We start from the raw sequence: 20,645 nt of genomic DNA, 5'->3' as shown, positions 1-20,645 counted from the left end.
CCAGGAATGGGGCATGTACTAATGAACTAAGGGACTGAGCAACTCAGTAACAGAGTTTCTGTGTGTTCTGTAATGCCTATCAGAGGAGACACACTCCTTTGGTCACATGGTTTCTGCATTGCATATGAACTGTGTGAACCTGGGTGATGGTCCTATTTTGTCTGTGCTGTGTATAGAAAAGGTCTTTCCTGAACTGACCCTACACAGTGTTTGTGTAGCAACTGGAGAGGAAGGTGGAGTTTGTACACTGTTAGCAGCACTACCACTGTGAATGAGCAGGAGATTCTCATTATCAGACTTGTTGAGGATTAAAGAGGAGGAAACATGCAAAGCCCAGTCCTTCATGAAAGAAGTGACTGGCTCGGATGTTTTCTGGGAAGAAATCTTATGCTTTATTCTTAAATCTCTGTTATGTATATTTACTGCATTTCATTTACTGTGTTTTATGCAGTACAGTTAGCTTTTCTTTTGATCATAGAAAAGCAATTGTCCCACTGTTGGAGGAGCTGTTAGCATAGCAAACTAAGTGTTATCATACAATCCACAGTAGATGGAACTTGCCGTTCCAGAGGGGATAAAGCTAACTGATACAGTTCTATTGCAGAACCCCCAACAGAGGTGGCATTATCTGTTTTGATCTCATTTGATTAGCTATTTAGTTTAAATTGCCAGGGGTTTGGTGGGGAGCAGAAATAAAATAGAAAAATAGAAAAATACCATACTAGGACCACTCCATGTTTTCTTTTGGATGTTTATACTGATATTTCTCTATTGCCTTTCCACCCATGTTTATATATCTATATCTAGCTATATATATATATCTGTAAATTTCTATTTCTGGGTGCATACAGATATTTGTGTGTAGATTTATACTGATTAATTTTGAAATCTTCACATTTAAGATTTCGAATTTTCAAATTTTTTGGCAGCGTTTATTTTAAATCTCTGTCTTGTCCAGCTTGATCAGTATTTTAAACAAGAATCTGTTTTGAGAGAAGGAGTGGATGCCAGGCTATTGTTCTCTGAAGTATACCGTGCATTCATCAGCACCTTCTCCAAGTAGAAGTCCCTTTCTCATCATTCAGTAGTACAATGCTATCGCTGGGCAAGGGCCCAAGCCTCACTGCAATGTACACAACACACCACCTCCTGATTACAGAGGTGAAGGTGCATCACAATGAGCCAGATAACAAAATTAAAACGTCCTCCTACCCATGCACAACTTATGTTTCTGGCTTATACAAGATCAGCTGACAGCAGGAGTTAAAGACGTACAACTCTGGTGGTGTCTGCAGAGGCCTTTGTGCTGCCAGTCCTCTCCTGTAGGGTTTTCCTGTAATTCTGTTTATTTTTGTTGAACTAATTGTGAGGTGCCAGAGGATGCAAGAAAGAGGAAAAAAAAGGCACTATGTGTTCTTCTGTTAGTGGTAGGAAAAGGCTTTGACATTCAATCAATCTGCAGGGAAACCTATCTAAAGGCAGAAGGAGGGTTCAGAAAGTTGGAGTGGCTCCAAGGGTCCAGCACTGAAAATAAATTTTTGGTAGGTATGCTTCTTGGTGGTCAGGCTGTGGGATGTCAGGTGCTGTAAATACAGAGAAAGAAAACAAAGCAGGATTGGAAGGCAAAATGGCGTTCTATCTGAGCCTTGATTAGAACAAAGCGAAATATTAGTAACCAGCTACTTTGACCCCTTGTCTTGTGCTGTTGACATGTTTTAGTACTGTCTGGAACTACAAGCATGTGTAGTCAAAGGAAAGCCAGTCAGCAGTAGGAGCGGAGCCAGCGCACGTGAAGTTTTGAGTTCAGGGTGGGCTGCAGACAAGGAGCTGGATAGAAGCCAGGAAGGGGAGCGGGTGCTGCAACAAGGGCAGGTGTCAGCATTTGCAGGAGGGATGCCAGCCTGGCTTGCACAGAGGTGGTGGTGATGATTAATGCTGCACCCTGTGCAATGCAGTCTTAATAAGCTCTACCCAAAAGCCTGACTTTATCTTCTGCTCACTGCCTGATGTGCTTGGATACCTTCTAGGCCATGATGGCTGGGCTGGGGAGAAAACAGGCCCATACTGAAACCATTCTGTGACATGAGCAACGGGAGATAGAGCTTGAGAATAACGGTGTATTCAAATGCCTGACTTCTCTTTTAGAATTTGGTAGGCAGAGTTATATGTCTCTGGGCACTAGTTACAGCAAAGGCCACTTAGCTCTGAAGAAGAAAACTCCAAAGTATACAGTCACTAGCAGAACTGCAGCAGTGACCTGATGGGTGTTGTCTCAGCTCTTCCCGTCCTGTGCTGAGGATCCCTCTGGCTAGATCCATTCCATATCATGTGCCAGATAGGATGGCTACTGCAGTACTTTGGCATACTTGACTACACACGATGAAGGCGCTACTCAAAGCACTTTTCGACCCAAACAAATCAAAGATACAGAGTGCAACTGTGTAGTCTTCTACTACCTCTTTTCCCCAAAAGCCACAACCTGTTCATGTCCAAATGTAATGAGCAATCAAATATAATCTCCATTCAAACATGGAAACTAGAGTTAAAATTGTCTTTTAGAAAAAAAGAAATATAATGCACCCACATTTTCTTGCAGGCAAGGAAAAAAAATAAAAAAATAGAGAGCTTGTGGCCCAGTGCCAAATTAGGGTTTAAAAATTCATGCCCGCCATAAGAATTTATATAACTTCTGAATAATTTATAGACTGTGCCAATAACAAGGGGCTTAATATCTGATAGAGGTTATTTAATCAATAGAAAACAGTGCAGAGAAAAAGCTGTCAAAGAACTACAGAGCGTGTCAGCCTGGGCTGGGCAACTTTTAACCTCTTCTGTGTTACGCTTATGTTCAGTCATATATATATGTATGGAAGGACATTTTGCAAGTAGGGTGGTAGCATGGAAGAGGAATTACCCGTTTTTTTTTTCTTCTAGAAGCTTTTCTTTGTCAGTCTGCTATTTCCAATAGATCCCTTGCTGATGCACCAGAGCTTTGAAATGTAGTGAGCTTCTCGGCAGGCATGATCATTTTATCGTATGTCCTACCCATAGGCGTCACAAAATGCTAAACTCTTGAGTGCAGAGGAAGCAAACAGAGATTCCGCCGGTGTTTTTTATGCATTTGTGTGTGTCTTTCTGTATAACTGCATCTGGGTTTTACATCTTGCTGGAGTGCACACCTGAAGTTGTGCATCTTAAAAACTAGCTAGTGCCAAATGAATATCTAATCTAATTCTGGCACTGTAAGAGTTCTAGGACATCACCCAGTGGTGCGTGATGGTACCCAGTGGTACATTCAGACTTATGAAGAAGAACCTACTTGTTTAGGTTTAAGCAAGGTTGTGCATTATATGTAAATGTCACACCATTTAATAAAAAATAAACTATTAACTGGTTCCCCACTACACCCCTAATTGCAAGCACTGATAAATAAACCTTCTCTTGCCTGACCAAAACAAGAAGCTCTGTGAATTGGCTACCATTCCTAGAGCATCAGAGAATGTTTCTTGGTAGTCTGTCTTTTTGTATTTATAATGCTTACCTGAAATAGTTTGTGTTTCAACATGAGCTTTCATCTAGAGATCTCTCTCCATTTAACATTTTTATAATAATAAATACATTTGTATTACCCCAGAGGACCTAATTGTTGTAACTGTGAATGTCTTGTAAATTGTCCTGAGAAAACAAGAGCTGCTTACCCACACAGTGATGGGCTGCTTCAGGCAATCCATCTGGCAAGAATTTTAGTATTTAACACCATTTTTGCTAATGGCTAAGAGACAGCTTTTCATTCTTTACAGATCTGGGGTGTTTGTTATTTTACCAGGAATATCTGGTAGTGCATGGTCCTGGTGTTCTCTGTGCCAGTTAGTCTTTCTTTAACAGCATTTTTCCAGGCATTGCTCAGAGCCAGCCCGTTCCTTTAGTTACAGTCCTGATTTGTAGGTAGCATGTAGCTGCCTTGCCTCAGTGAGGGCTCTGTGACTTATTCTTTAAAGCTCCCTAGGGCTTGGGAAAAGGTACCTTTTAACAAGTTGTAGCATAGTCCACCAGGTGGAAAGGAGAAATAATAACAAGAAGTGTCTTTTTTGCTGTTTTAAGTGATGTCTTCGTAATAGTGTAGAGCAACAGTACTGCTCATTGAGAAGTCCTTGCTGTGCTGGCACTGGACAAGAATGGGACAAATCCAGCTTACAATCCAAAACACAAATCAGCTGTTTTGAAGGGGAAGTCCAAGCTGCTGTCAAACATCACAGCATAGAACAGTCTTCAGGAAGGAGCTGAAGAAAAACAATGATGTAGCTCTGTCATTAACAGTGATCCTCTTCCAAGTGTAGAGGGAATGTTATGAGAGCACAGAATTTTTTGCCTGGATATTTAAGAAGTGGATGATAGAACTTGGCTTTGAAGGCTGGTCAGGGACAGAACTCAACCACAAAGGCCAAGGAAGAGATTCTAAATTGCTTACAGAAGGGGCTACAAGAAATGAAGGAAGCTAGTTCATGTTAGATGAAGTATAAAAAAATGAGGATGATGGAGGCATGGAAGGACTGGTCAAAGTGGCTAAGAAAATATTTCTGTGATGGTCTGATATCTATTTTGAATCACCAAAAGTGAAGCCAGAATGTGTTTATCAAAGATATAATGATTAATTAATTCAGATACAAGATATCTAGCTAAAATTAGACATGAAAGTTTATCTATCTGGATGGATAGGAAAACCCTTATCTTATAATAAAGAAAACATATGAAAGATACCAGTACAGCCAAGGTTTAGGGACCTGAAGAAAGCCTGAGTCAAAGTTAACACCCACCCTAAAAGCCTTCTTTGCTGTTTTGGTTTCTGAAAGAGTAAATGGAATGAACTAAAAAGAAAGAAAAGAGCCTAGGATTATTCTAAACTTGGTTTTATAAGCTGTGTGCATATCTCTGATATGATATGTAGTGGGTCATTTGAGGTTAGGAATTCAGAATCTTTCTGAATTGAGGAGGTGGTAATGATGGGATGCAGATGGAGAAATGATGAAGGGAATGGATAGAATGCTGCTGGATGCAACCTCTCTGTTCCTCTCCAATCAACAAAATTATTCTTGTATTTAGTATTCAGCTTCTTTGTTTTTAAAGACCAAAGTCTTGTCTCCTTCAGGCTTTGAAACTTAATCGGAGATTTTTAGTTTCATGTATTGGCTTGTAGCAGGGACATAAGATACTAATACAGGATGTGGACCTTGGTGTCTTTATGAAAGCAAACTGTGGCCTGTGAAAATATTTGCGACCTCATAAAGAATATATCTAGTGAGGAAACGTAATCGAGAATTTATTTTTAGCATGCACTTGGTTTGATTTTGAGTTGCAGAACCCTGATGTTTTCTGGCTTTTCCAGGATCGTAGCAAGCAGAGGGGAAATTGGTGGTGGGTACAGCATGGAGTAGAAGGCATAAGGGACCACAGCTGCTAATCTCAGCTCTGGTACTGGGCGACTGTAACCCCGGACAAGTCACTTTGCTTCACAGTTCCCTATCAGTAAAGAACAGGAGGTTAATGCTTGTTAATACTTGCTTCTCTCATGTGAAATGCAAGGATTAGAAGAGCTGGTGTGTGTCCAGAGCATCCAACATGTGAGACCTAAGTGCTTTTACAGCATCATTTGTCCTAATATAGGTCCTCTCTGTATTATCCCAGCACGTAGTGTGCATGCTGCCAGCCAGAGGCTGGGTCTTTCCTTTCCTTAAACCGCCTTGCAATGGCTCTTACAGAGTGGGTTTTCTTATGTTTTCACAATGGGAGGACTGATGCTGTCAATCTTACATAGAGAGGATTAAAAAAAAAAAAAAAAGCTTCATTCACCAGTAAGTTGCTTTTCATCTCTAAATGTAATAGGAGAGTAGTTCTGGTTACTGTTCCAGGATTTTTAGAATTTGCTTGCTTGCTTAGAATAAATGGGAAAAGTAGTACTGTAGTGAAATGAGAACCTGTCATATCTGGGGAAGATAAAAGGGAAAGGAAACTTGGGAAAATGCTTCTTAGTGTTTTTCACCCCTAGAGACTACGTGTTATTTACCTTCTCCTAGATCCTCCAAGAGCTGGCATTGACATACTTCCAATCCTATAGCACTTTGCTAAAGTAAAGGATTTTAGACACTGATGTGAGCTCAGGAGATCTGGATTCTTTTCTGTGCCATGGATTCAGGAAAAATGTAGTGTCTGTATGCCTTATTTTCCAGCCTCTGGAATAATGTTCTTTCTTTCCCTTGCTTTTTCTGTTTGGCTTTTCAGAGTGTTTATTCTCTTCTTCTGTGGAGTCACTTAGGCACACTCACACATACACAGATGGATAGATACAGATATACAACACTTAGTGGGGTTTGTGTAAGCTGTGCAGTGATAGTTAGAACCGGTGCAACACTTGGAAATGTTTAAACCCCTCTTGCTGGCCTGTTTGGAAATAACAAGTGTACTACTACTGTGCCATGAATTGTGCCAGCAGAACATTGGCTTGCACAGAGATGGAGGCAGGTGCTGAATTATGCCCTTGTTTAACGGAAAATCTCCTAGTTGGGGGCTATCCTAAAAAACCCATGTCATACTAGGGGGAACAGGGTTGGCGGGTGACCAGCTGCAAATCTGAACTCAGGAATCCTAGCTGCAACATAGCCACGTAGCACTTGTGGAGTGATTCCTGCAGCATTTATATCTTGCACTCAGCCGCTGGGGAATGTGTTTGTCATCCTTCTCACTCATGTCACGTTGGGGGCTTTGTCAGATCAGAATACATTGTCGCTGTGCTTCTCCATGTCCCTTGAGTTGTCATAGGTACAAATCTTTTTCAAATGCTCTCCCCTGTTCATTTCCATTATTATATCTAGTGCTTCTAGGTGGCAAGCAAAAAATGAATAACCTTGTAAATGCTCCCTGTCTTTCAATTTGTTTTATTTTTCATACAACGTGTCAGTGCATTTTTGTTGAGTGTTTTTAATAAGATGAAGTTGATGAAAATAAATTGCTTTGCAGTTCCTGCTGTGGGTGACAGGAATGCTGGGTCTGTAATTTTCCAAAACTGCACATTTGAAAGCAGTGTGGAGGGTGTTCTATATACCTGTAACTGCAATCATCTTTGTAATATACCTCCCAGAAAAGGAAAGCAGCTAGCAATTTGAATTTTGGGGGCAAGATGCACTGCTGGTATCCAGCTTCTGCTGGGCACAGTGAGAGAGGGAGCTGTCAAGAGGAATCTTAGGATTGATTCTGTGCCAGGCTTCAGTCTGCCATATTGGATAGTTAGCCACATCTGTCTCTAATGTGAGACAGAGAATGAATTATATAGCAAACCCTCTTATCAGATTGTCTCCTAGCCAAGGCTTAGACAGCAAGGACTGGGACTTGACCATGTGGATACCCCAGTGCCTCTGGTTACTTGCACATCAGCTTTCTTCTGAGCATTTCAATGACTTACTCAAAAAATGTAATGTGAATACGCAGTGATCTCCAAGTTACCAAGTGTACTCAGCAGACAGTCTAGTAACTACTCATCTGTCTTTGAGAGAAGATAAGCCACATATTCCAAATGTGATTTTCAAGTTAAGATTTTTCTTTTTTTACTCATTTTAATGAAAGGGGGAAAATTCAGTATTACCATATTTCTTGTAAATGTTTCTATTTTGATAAAAAATGCAAAAAATAAAAAATTCCCTAAAGTTTATAATTTCATTTTGTTGTCCACTTTTTGTGCTTTTTTAGTACATATTTAACTGGAAGACAGTATTAATGTCTGTCTTACTGCAGACTTCGCTGCATTTCTGTAAGTCAGGGAAGTGCTTTCTCCATATATTAGGTGAGAACTGACACACGGAAGTTGCTCAGGAGCTGATGATTAACCAGGAGCTCAGGTTCCACTTTTACAACTTCAAGGCTAATGCCATTATCATTAAGGCAGTTTTACTTTCCTCAGAACTGCTTTTAGTCCTTCTTCTGTCCTATCTTTTTGGAAGCGTTGAAAACAGTAATAATTAAGACTCCAAATTGATAACAGTCTTCTTCACTTTCCATTTCAAATTCAGAAATTTCCTTGGAGGTTATGCTGCTTGAGGTACAGAAAAGACAGTATTCTGGATTAATTATTTTTCATTGTCCACTCAAATTTGACGAAGTGGATTAATGCTGGTAGTAAAACTATCCTACTGTAAAGCAGGATTGATGGATCATAGTGCACGTACAGTTCAGCCTGGTCTGCTGTGCTGTTGGGAGGCAGGGACTGAGCAGTGCATTCAAAACTTGGAAAAATAACTAATTCTTGTTTGCAAGTTTTCTGGTGATGTCTTGCAAACAAATTGCCAAAGGTGTGAATCCACTGTTCACCTTTACATTGATGCTTTACACTGATGTTTGTACTTGTTATTTCAGATTCTGGGTAAATTATCTCACTCTAATTTCTTCGTTCTGTATTAAAATAGCATGTGCGAAGCAAAAAAAGCAAGGAGCCACTAGGCCCCAAAATCATAATGGAGATGGAAAAAGTTTATGGAGATTTCAAGCAATCCTCTTTCTTAGTCAGTATTATATCTGGTTTGTTTTTAAGTGGTTCTGTTGATGGCGTTCCTGCCACTGTCCTGGAAAAACTGTTTTATTCCGACTATTCGGCAACATTTCCAGAGATTTATACTGTTTTCCTCTGCTTGGCTGCCTTTCATTTCCCCAACTTACAACAAGATGGTCCACCTATGGCAAGTTCTTTCCTTGCAGAAGGTTTTACTTTTTGCTCTATGACTGCCAGGAGTACAATATGAGGCCTGGAATTTCCTCTATCGCTCTTAGACCCCCTTTTTGCCGCATTTATTCACTCAGTGTCACATTTTTCACATGTGAGTTGCAAGGACAGGAAGCTACTCCAGCAAATAACTGGTGTTCAGCAGCAAAATCTGAATCTTTTATGTAGGCTGCACACATGTTGGGGTTTTTTTTTTCCATAATTTACATGGTTCACTTTTTTTTTAATTCGCTCTAATTTGTTGACATCTGTCTGATTCTTTCTGAGTGAAGCTTTGCTACAGCTGTTTTATGAAAGAACTGTCAGCTTGGTTAAAGGACCTGAGGCTTCCTGGTACACAGTCTTACTCCACCGTAACATGAAGAGCTACTGTGGAACCTTATTCCTGATTATTCTCTTCTTCCCCTCTGGTCTTTTGAGTAACTTTTTGCTTCTTGATTCTCTCTCATTATGATATTAGATGCTGAGTCCAACAGTGTCAGGTCTGAAGTTTGCAGGACCCCTGTTAAAAATACTAATCACTCCTGATTTTAAAATTCTGATTCTCCTCCGCTGTTATTTCTGGAAGTGTTCTCCTTGACCACTATGTCGAAGCATTGATCTCCTTGACCATGAATAGAAGTGTTTGTGTACAACTGTGTGACTGTGAAGAGGTTGATATGATCACGTACTTACAAAATCCTGGCTTTGTTATTTTCTAGGTATTTGGTGCTAGAACATGTGTCAGGTGGGGAGCTCTTCGACTATCTCGTAAAAAAGGGAAGATTGACACCAAAAGAAGCCAGGAAGTTCTTCCGACAAATCATCTCTGCTTTAGACTTCTGCCATAGTCATTCAATATGGTGAGTGCAACCATTTCCACAGGAGTTACCTGTTACATAAAATCACATAATAAAGGGATCTTACCTTGATATTTTTACTTTCTGATAAATTACTGATGTTGTAAAGCTCTAAAAGCATTGGGTAAAATACTGATGTATTTTTTAATTCTTGACCATCTATGAGACAATGTACCAGTCACAAATAGACTTTTGATCGAGAAGATTGTCTGTCATTTTTCACTGGAGGAGAATTCATTCACAGGTAATGCTTTAAACAGAAAAACAAAAACTACCAAAGAAAAACAGTTTCATTTCCATAATTTTTGGGGCACTTACTAATAATTAAGATTATATACACTATATCAAAATGAATCCCTGAAGAATCCTGGGACGATTGCAAATACAGCAGTCATTTTACGGCTTCCTTCATTTTTTTAAAGCCTGCTGGCTTTTGGCAACCTTCACTGAGTCCCTTTTGGGCATTTGAGTCACCATTGCCTTTAATTTCCTTTCCAGTAGGGAAGAATTTTCTTATACTTTCTAATTCCATCATATTATTTAACCATCGGGTGTGGTTTAACCTGTGATATCAGGTGGTGTTTTAAATTGCACCAATTTCTCCTTCATCTCCAGCAAGTTTAGGTAATTTAAATTATACTGAAATCAAGTTGTTGTAATCAATCTGAGCACAAGAGTTTCTGTATAGCTGCTGACCCATAACTGCCTGCTCCTTGCTCTCATAAATGCATCTCCTTGCATTTAGATTGGCTGAGGGAGAACATCTACATTATGTCTGCGTGGCTGCTTCTCCATAGCCACAACCAGCCATAGAGCCCCCACTCCAGGAGGCCAAGGGCCACAGATAGATATTGCAGTAGCTGGATTTGCATAATCACTGTGTGGTTACTTTCAGCAGCCTTACAGGGATTTTCTGTACCCCCAGTTCTGTGCTGAAAACTCACAAACCAGATGGCCCCAGCATAAAAGGCTACGGCAAAAATGGATGCTTAAATATTTAACTTGCTTTTTTAGCCCTCCCCCATCATCTCTGACTCATTTCAACAGGAAATAGTAATCAGAAAGAAAGCATATTTCTAAATGGAAAGAAGAGCCTTTCTTGAGGATATATTGAGAAAAATGTACTGTTAGCAGAAGAGACAGTTCAGAGGTGGTAGATCTGGGTGAGACGGTCCTGAGGACAATGTCTACCTGGTACAGTCAGGGTTACAATAGTCAGAGAAATTCCCAAAAAGGCCAAGAGCAGCTTGCGTGCCCTAACTAGAAGATCTAAATTTACTCTATTGGCAGAGATGTCTGATCAGTTTTATTCTATGAATTCCACAATTTTTCCTCCCTGCTAATCAACTGCACTGAGTCATCCTGACCGTTTTAGAACCAGCATACAACCTTGGTAGGTTGCAGAGCTGTTATTTTTTATGTACACTGGGCGGTGTAACCATTGGTGGATTGCATACGTACATGTTTCTGTTTCCTAGTTGGCTTAATACTTAGAAATCCAATCCAAGAAGACTCGAAAATGTTTAAGTACAACTGAAGAGAAATTGTTTACTCTTCCAAATGAATATTCTGGAGAAATCTGAATCTCCGTTGGGATAGTTTGTACTAAAAAATGCATATATGCACATACATGCTAGTCCTTTGGGCTTATGATGGATACTTCTTGATCTGGGAGACTTTTATAAACTGAGTGAGGATCATGGTGAGTCTCATGTCAGACAGACAGGCAAGCATCTCTGCAGGTTTAGCAATATGTGAAATCTTCAAGGCAGAGTGCCTTTCTCTCTTGAGGAATCCATTTTCTTCTGTTAAACATATTGGATTGTGGGCAGTAGTCTTGCTAATAAGTAAATCCCCTGTCTCCTTGCTATCTCCCACTTGACTAGCATCTAGTTCTGAATAAGTTAGCAGTAAATCATAAGCTCTCCCTCCAGGTCACTCTGAGACTCGTGTGGTCTGTGTTATATTAGATTCTGTGTTGTATTCTAGACAGTTATCAGAAAATCAGAGCATGCATAAATACATATGTGTGCATGTGTGTGAGTATAAAAGTTAATGTGCTTTCCTAAGCAACGAAGCCTGACCTTGTCCTGTCGTGGGGCAGTGAAATGACAAATCATCTCATCAGCCAGGTTATCCAGTTATGACCACGTTGAAAAATGAAGGCTTCTGCTTTGGTTAATGGCTAAATGTGTGTGCTTCTGACGTACTGGCAGAATAGATTGATGGTCTGCTATCCCAGCCCCATATCATTGTCCCATCTTCTTCCTGTACCTCCCAAAACACTCTGAAATACCTGTGGCTTACTTTCACAGGAGTATGTAACCACAGTCAGCATTCACTGCTCAAAATGCATTGATGCACCAGGATTCCTGAACCAAAGATTCAGGAAGGATTCCCCAATCCTCCCATCAGTAAAAGGCTTTTGCTGCTCCTGTGTGGAGAGATAGCCTCTGTCTGAGAGGTGTTTTCAAACAAGCAGCTGAGAAAAGGAAGTAGAATAGGTGTAGAGCTTGAGTCTGTTTGTGTGTTGTTTTAAAAATGTATGTGCTTTCTGTTCTTATTCTATTTACTGGAAACAATGGGAGAATATTTGATGTATCTCACTCTGTGGTGCAGTCACTTATGGGGTTTTTATGATATAGGTTGTCCATGGGAGAATGCTTATAGATAACCCACTGTAGGGTCCTCTGAGGGCTTCTGTGTGTACATAGCACTGTGCCAGGCTAGGGACCCACAGGCAACTGTGCAGCAAACTGACAGCACCATGCAGAGGTATCTCGTGGGATCCCGTGTTACCTTGCTGCTTTGCCTGAACTGGCAAGCCAAGCAGTTAGCTCAGTGATGCAGCATTATTGCTTCTACTTCAGCTCTCCCTCTGTGCTTGCTCTGAGGGCTCTGCGCTGCGCTGCAGTGCCTGGAGCAGAAGCACTCGGCAACAGTGCAAGAAATGGCAGAGGAACCTGAGGTTCCTCAGACATCAGTTTAAGACCATCCAAGCCTGGGAAGTTTTCTTTGGACAGAAGTGATGATGATTGGTTTTTTTCCTAAGCTGCCATTCACCTAATACTGGGTGTCCACTTTCCTGAATTCAGGGCCCTTAAGATACCTCTGCTGGGTGCCCCAAATCAATAGTCCCTTTTGAACGTCCTGCCTCCATACTGTGGGAGAGCTCTCGGCTAATTCAGTGCCGACTGTATTTTCTGTCGGAAACAATGTGGGAGCACGTATTGGGGTAGGTCACAAATCCTTGGTTTCCTCGGGAAGAGCCTCTTTGATGTCGGTGTTGGGGATGCTGCAGCGGCAGCCGCGGGTGGGAGCGGAGGGAGGGCTGGCGGGAGCCGCATTGGCTGGGCGTGACATCACCGGCGGGAGCGGGGATTGGCGCCGCGCATCCTCCCGGCCCTGGGCTCCGGCTTTGGTCGGGCTCATATTCGGTGTCTGCATCTCACAAGCTGACAAATAAAAATATGATTACAGAAAATGCCCCGTGGCAAACCTTATTATGGCTTCAGAGATAACAGATAATGCCAATTACTGCGCAGGGCAGTGGTGACATTGAGAGGAAATCCCCTGCGGTAATGAGCAGTGAGATGATTATTTCATTTTATTTTTATTTTGGTTGCGTTTCATTTTGTGGTTTTGGTTTTTTCCCTGAGCATACACAAGAGGGGTTAAGGCAGGTTCTTTATGAATATTGATAAATGACAATTATGAGGGCCCTTTCTCCTTTCATTGCCTGGGGCTGTGCTTGTTCGAGCACACACAAGGAAGGCTCTTGCTGAAGTGTGTCTGTGTGTGCATGCGTAGGCATGGGGGTGTGTGACTTAAAGGGCTGAGGCAATGAATAAGAGCTTTGTTTGACTTTGCCTTGTGTTCTTCCCCTCAGTGCAGAGGGGGAAAGGCTCCTCATAAAATAACACATTCACAGCAGTAGTGCCAAAATCTCTGGTATATTCCTGCAGAGCACTGTCAGTAAGGAAAGCATCCTTTTAGGGACAAATCTGGGGTGTCTCTGAGAAACAGAGAAAGCTGAAGAATGCCAGGTGCCATGTTCTGTCAGATAGTGCCACCCTACTCATGACTCCTGCTCTGCCTTACTTCATAAGGAGCCTGCTGTGGTGTTCTGCAGGGAGGTTCTGTCAAATGCTGAATACTGCAGCAGTTGGACACCTTGAAATCATGACTCAAGGCCTCCAAATGTGAAATTGGTCTAGAAATTGTGGAATTTAATAAGGTTGGTTGCTGTTTTGGATTTTTTTCTGGTCCTTGAGTCTTTAGGTTTTCAAGTTCTCTTTCAGGCTATCAGAAGTGAGAGGGGTACGTTTTTCCCCTGTTGAGAGCTGATATTCACCAATCATTACCTGAATCCAGGAGTTTCAGATCTGTGATCAAGACTCACTGTAAAGCAGTGAGGAATTTTCAGATAACCCTTGTACAGGAAACTGGAGAAAACCCATCAAGTGTAGCAGCTGCAGTGCCAAAGGCAAAGTTACCAGCTCAGCTAAAGTCAGAGAACATGTATTTTTGTAAGTTTACTTCTTTATATAAGCCACTGGAGACTCAAAAATAGCATAGTCTTATTGTGAGCATAGCCAGGTAAGATTCTCTGGCAAGTACAGCAGTAGTGATCAGACCTGACCAGTTGTTCTGGCTTTGAAAGGCATGACTATATGTTTTGAGGAGAGGTTGGTAGGGAGAAACAATACATTTTAATAGATTAATTAAAATAATTGTTAAGAAAGCAAGCAATGTTTTATGCATACAAATCCTTCCCCAGGATTCCTGATATGTTTATAGATGTTGTCCCTTTCTTAGCTATAGTTATATTTACTTGCTCTGCAGAATTCTGTGAAAACTTACTAAATTTGAGCATAGCAACCATGGCTGTAAACAAAGAGTCTTCTGTAGGTCGATACAAGTTACGTGTTTGGATCTGATTTGCAGAAGCAGGAGAAAATAAGATTAAAGGCTTTTTCTGTTCATGAAATTTAAAATAATGCTTCTCATACTATTAACTGTTACTGATAAATTATCTGCATCACATCAGGCACTTTAAGAGGCATAGTGCAGAACAATTATTCTGTGGTCTGGCCCTACTGGGAGTTTGGGGTCAGTAAGAAAAGCATTTGCGAAGTAACCACCAATTTGATTAGTACAAATGACCTGCAACTACTCCAATTAAGAGGTTTCTTGGGTTAGAAATCTGTGACCTACAATGAGTTGTCATAGAAACCAATACGAACATTTCAGCTCAAAAATCACTTCAAAATAATGGCTTAGTTCATCATCTCATACCAGGTGACATAGCTCCTCTGAATCCAAAATCTAGAGTCTGTCCTTACACTAAAATTCTTCTGCCAGCCCTAGGTGACAGTCAGACTGTTTTACTTCTGTTTTTTACATATACTGCAGTTGCTTCAGTACAGATATTCAGTACGGGGATATTCCCAGAGCAGGAGGATGGACTAGAATGGCAACAGAGGGAACTGTGGGAACTGTCTGAATAGCATCTCTGGCAGTAACTAGAAAGCAGGCATGACCAGTGTGTAAGTGGGAAGCTGGAACATGTTAATGCATATATGTGCCTTTCATTTTCCATGCACCATCTCCAAGAATGGTGCATTTCCATAGGACAATTTTTTCAGAGCTCTCTCTGTATCTATCTTATGCTGCAAGGAAATTGTAAAGCCTTTGTTGTGTCTTTTAAAAGGGGGATGTTGCAGAGAGTCTGACAGCGGGTGCTTCCCCTGTCATGGCTTGTTTAGTGGCTCCCTTTCTTTCATTCACTTTCCCTTCAGAAGCCTGCTGGATGCCTGCTCCTGAGGCCAACTTCTTGTGCTCTTTTCTTGGTTGAGAAGCTCTGGGAGTCTGTGGCCACTATGGATCAGGCTTACACTGACTTCTTTTGCAGTACTGCATTTCTCAGTCATATTCTTTCTCAGCATATGCAAGGCTCAATTGGAGAGTTTACTGTGTTTGTCAGTAAAGAAGCTACTTTCTTCTGGTTTTCCAGCCATGTGATAAAGCTCCTACAGCTTTAGAGTCTTTAGAACAACAAAAGGGTAACGAGTCTTCTGTTCACCTGCAGAGAGAGGAGTTGATGCGGTCATATAAGACATGGAGAGCCAGAGAGATCAGCTGGAATGGGACCAAATTAAATGCATTTACTCTGCACTGTTCCATTAATGCCAAGTAATTACCACATACAGTGGGATTTTTGTTTTGTTTTGTTTCATTTTGGCACAAGAGAATTCTTTTCAAATGTGAATGCATTAGGCAGTCCAGGCTGCTGGACTCTTAGGTAAATTATAACAAGCCTTCCCTATTCCCATATGTTCCTCTCCCTTCCCCTTGGCATTTGGAAAGCTGGCAATACAAAGATGGGAAATGCAAATGCAGAGAGGAAGTCTCTTTCCCAGTGGCAGTGATGCTGGTTCTGTCACTCTGGTGCAAACTCTTGCCCTGACTTCTATCCCCAGGATGCTTCCTTGGCAAATTCAAAGCGGTCCAAAGATGGATATCAGAGAAATGTTCCAGCTAGAAGAAAATTTTCATTGGGACATGCAATTCTCTTGTGTTTGAATGTGCAAGTAGTCTAATCCCACTGGCACCCTGATCTCTGAGAACAGTACTGCCAAAATACAAAAAACATACTCAGGCTGCCATGAAATTCCTATGCTAACCATCCATACTGGACATTAGGGACTGTGTTGAAAGAGGGGTGGAGAAGGGTCAGAGAGATACAAAACTGCTGTATATGATAGTTCTTGTATTTTGGGGCCCAGGCAGCAATAAATGTAACGATTCTCAACAGAGTCCAGTCTGTCCTCTCTTCTCAGTGAAGTGATAATTTCTATAGCAAAGGGCTGATAATTTTTTTAGCTTTATTTTGATGAGTGTCTGGAGGAAAAGAAAGCACCTTAAGGTCTGTTGCTACTCCAGGTTTTTTTCACATATACTATCCCACCACAAGTCTCCCAATCTCAATGTAAAGCTTTCAAAATGCTTGCTGGGAGGTGGGTCAGCACCTCTCCTTAAAGACCTCCATCAGCCCATGTAGCCTCATCATTCATGGAAAACCCTTCCGCAGCACAGTGAGGTGAAGCTTACTCCATGTTTGGAATGTGGATGGTGGCACCTCCTTTTTCCTCTCTTTCTTGGAATGGCTCTCAAAAAAACCCCTATAATATGTATGCCACTCTACAGGAACCTCATTTTCCCACTTGATTCTCCCTAAAACTGTGTTGTGGATCCCAGCTGATGGGAAGACAGGATGAGAGGGGAAGAAGGAGACTCCTTTCCACTAGTGAATATTGTACTCATTTCCAAAGGCATCATCCCTTCCCTTTCACTGTCTCTCAGTGGTTTGGGAATGGAGCTGGTTCAAGATTCACATAAGTTGTGTTCCAGCCAGGGCCTGTGGCAGATCTGCCAAGGCTGGAAGCTTTGAATCATGGAAGGGGAGCTTTTTTGCATTTCCTTAAGCTGCACCGTTTTCCTGAAATAAGATGTTTTGTTGTGAGCATGCATCCATGCCTGGAGAAACTCTTGTGGATGTCCTGTGCTTAGGTCGTGCTCCACCTTGGTGATTCCTACATGTTTTCTCTCTTCTCTCTAAATAAGCTGCACAATTTTAGGACAAGCGAAAGATTCAGTTTTTAGGTACAAAAGTCACATGTCAGCAGTATGCCTGCTACGGACTGAATATATATATATATATATATATGAATCATATCAGATCATGCAGTGCTCAAACAGTGGAACAGGCACAGGCAGCAGCACCCTCAACTTCTATTGCCTGTATCAGTTCAGCAGTCAGACAGGAGCAGTTGCCAACACTGAAAAATAACTATAGTCACTGAAAAACTACGGATGATAGAAGGGGACACACTGAGCTTGAACTGTGGGGAGATTTCTTGTTTCATAGCATCAAACAACCTCTGGTCCTCAAACAGGGAAAATTCAGCACATTGCCCCAGTTGGATAAGGTCTCCCCAGTACTCCATCAGTGAAAGCAGTTGTAAGATGAGAACTGTCCAGGATGTATGCTGGAGGAAAGTTTAAATCACGCATTACTATCTCATTAGTGTCCAGCTTTCCTAGCTTGCCTTAGAACTGTGGGCTCTTCACTCCATTTCACTGCTGGAGCTGGAATATATTGAACTTTGGAATATGTTGATGATCTTACCTTTGTCCAGGACTGCTGTCCTTGATGATGGCATTCGGGGGTTCTTTTCCTGACCATTAGCTGTTCATTCACTGACTCTGAAACCTTTCCTTGTCACGTATCTCCTGCATTTTTTGTCAACCAGTTATGACTATCTTGATAGTTTAAAACTAATACATCTTCTATCTCCAATTACCTCAAAGCTGGAATTTCTGTGAGAAAGATAGATTTGATAAAGCACCTTTGGGATTTTCAGTTGAAAATATGCACAAATCTGAATCATGATGCTCCATTATCTACAGGATAGTTCGCCCATGGTTAACAAGGCCATTTTAACATGCAGGGTTTATCACATTTATACAAGATTGGAGACTAAATTTTGAAAAGTGAGAGGGGAAGGAGTCATAGGTCTCAGTGATAAGGTAAATGACCAGTAACTGTTTTGAATGTGCACTCTTTTGTTGGAAGTCTCCTTTGGAAATAATTGTTACAGTCCCCAGGTGTCCTATTACAGTGTGCTCTGGTTTTACATAGAACTGACCTGCATTATTTACAAGTTGTCTCTAACTGATCATTCCACACTTCTCTGCAGATCAGAGGATCTAATTTCCAAGGTATTGTCATGCTGCTCATGTTTCTCTGAGAGGGTAGTGACTGTCCTTCTTTACACTGGTATAGAGGTAGAATTACACTTGCATGCCTGAGGAGTGCTAGAGGAATCTTTAAAAGTGAAAAGGAAATGCAATGAAGATAAGGCTGCCTTCCATGATGGGTGTCACTTGACTATTCTGACACTGGTTCTTTTGCTGAGTTGTTTTGGATCAGAGTAACTGCTTTTACTGAATCATTGTTGCAAATGAGTGTAGCCTGACACTTGCACGTCATTTCCCACAGGTTTGTGTTCTGACTAGCCAGCAAAGCTGGCCTGTTCTGCCTGTTCAAGTGCTCTTGTTTGGGCCTTTTATTAGCAAGACATCAAAGACTGATTTTGCCTTCTTGTAAGCAAAAGCAAGAAAAGAGCTTTTTCTTTGGTCTGCCCAAAATGCTTCCCTCATCTCTGTGACTTTTCAAGAGTTGCAAATAAAAAGAAACAAAAAACAAAGTCGTTACAAATTTTGTGCAAGATCTTTGGATATAAAATCAAGTGAATGTAATAGTTGTTCAAAAGCACTCAAGTACTAAAAAGCAGACATAGGAGCACAGTGGTGTTGACTGTGACTAATGGAGATTAATAAATTAGTCAGTATATGATACTTGTGATTTAGAGCCATCCTGAAGATCGTGGCTGCCTGACTCTTCCCATGTTGCCAAATAATAAGAGAATGGAGCTTTGATGGAAGGGAGGGAATCCTCTCTTTTCCTTCCCACTGCTGACACCCTCGGTTATAAGCAGTGCTGTGTTGAAGGGGTTTCTCCATCAAAACTAATTACCCAAAATTATTTCAAAGCCATATGCCTATGCAAACAACTCCCAATAAGGGTTTTTTGCAGTAGCATTTACATCAATAATGTTTTTTCTCTAGATATCACACATTTTGTTTCATGTTGTTGACAGAATATATTGATAGTGTTGCCTCCTACCTTAAAGAGCTGGCATATTACAGAGTATATCAGCCCTAAATCCAAGCTGGAATTCTCCTCCCACCTATTTCCCTCGATTTCTCCCTCATACTATGTTGGTATCACTGGAAGTTGAAGATGTTCATTTCCTGTCAGGGCACTGCAGGCATTGCGTTCATCAGGAGTGGGCATCTGGGATACAGTCTAGAATACTGCAAAGATTGGATCTTGAATATGTGTGTTCTCCTGTGTGGAACAAGAAATAAAATTAAATCAACTAAAATATAACAGGTTGGGTGCTATTCTGGATAAAAAACAAGTTTCAGAGTGGGAAAGCTGTTGTGGATAATTTAACTCACATTCTGATCCTCTCTTTACAGCCACAGGGACTTAAAACCAGAAAACCTACTGCTGGATGAAAAGAACAATATTCGGATAGCAGACTTCGGGATGGCATCACTGCAGGTTGGGGACAGCTTGTTAGAAACCAGTTGTGGGTGAGTGTCTCAAAGCATATTGCAAAAATGAGTGATAGATTCCAGACACAGAAGTTGTCTATAGTAAGGGTCACTAAAGACCTGCAGACCTACACACTACATTGGTATTTCCCAGCAAGATAATAAGTTTACATATGCATGTAGTGTATCAGATAGCTAAAAGAAGGGGGATTAAGTGCTGTACAGTGAAAAGTAGGCCACTGTAGGTGTCATATATGGATATAAAAATTAAGGCTTTCAGGTTTGGATTCATCTGCATGTGCTGGTATATGTTTGCATTTACTGGCCATGTAGTTTTTGGTAACTGAAAGCAGTAGTGTTACTATTGTAAGAAGAGACTTTGAAAATATTAGGGAGTGAAAAAATAAATTAGTCTAGAGGTTCTTAAATGGAACTTGCATGCCCTGATTAGACTGACTGCTTGCATGCAGCTCTTCCTGTTCATGCTCCACACTGCTTTGTTTCAGCTGACATGCAGGATTGAGGGGGAGGAAGCAGGGTCCTTTGCAATTACAAGCAGGGCATGAATAACATGTACAAAGGAGACTGCTTGGAGGAATATTGCAGGGGCAATCTAAAGACATTTCCGTGGCAATTCAGTTGCCAGCAAGAGTTTTGTAGGACTTTCCAAGGGAGCTGGCAGTAAGCCCCAACAGCTGAGCAAAGCCTGAGTGCCTGGCTAGGGACAGGACATGCTCTTCAGGGGAAGGCCGTCTCATCACCATTGTCCCTAGGGGCACCACTGGACTGTGTCCCACCCCCTCCCAGTGCTGTGGCATGGTGTCCAGTTGTCTGTGCAGGGGCTGCAGCAATGA

The 20,645-nt window shown here is 41.3% G+C and overlaps 1 protein-coding gene across 12 annotated transcripts in view; it reads left to right on the top strand.

The window, feature by feature from the left end:
- Positions 1-20,645, top strand: part of BRSK2 (BR serine/threonine kinase 2) — a 318,935-nt gene that overhangs the window by 214,148 nt on the left and 84,142 nt on the right. For all 12 annotated transcript variants that reach the window (XM_032690784.1, XM_032690781.1, XM_032690782.1 and 9 more), the window contains exons 4-5: positions 9,466-9,606; positions 19,714-19,830. In XM_032690784.1, the coding sequence (XP_032546675.1) occupies positions 9,466-9,606; positions 19,714-19,830 (258 nt within the window). The remainder of the gene's footprint in view (positions 1-9,465; positions 9,607-19,713; positions 19,831-20,645) is intronic.

The sequence above is a fragment of the Chiroxiphia lanceolata genome, chromosome 6 (assembly GCF_009829145.1).
Source record: "Chiroxiphia lanceolata isolate bChiLan1 chromosome 6, bChiLan1.pri, whole genome shotgun sequence".
NCBI classification, from domain to species: domain Eukaryota; kingdom Metazoa; phylum Chordata; class Aves; order Passeriformes; family Pipridae; genus Chiroxiphia; species Chiroxiphia lanceolata.
The sequence above is the reverse complement of the archived record's forward strand: the minus strand, read 5'-3'. Positions and strand labels throughout refer to the sequence as shown.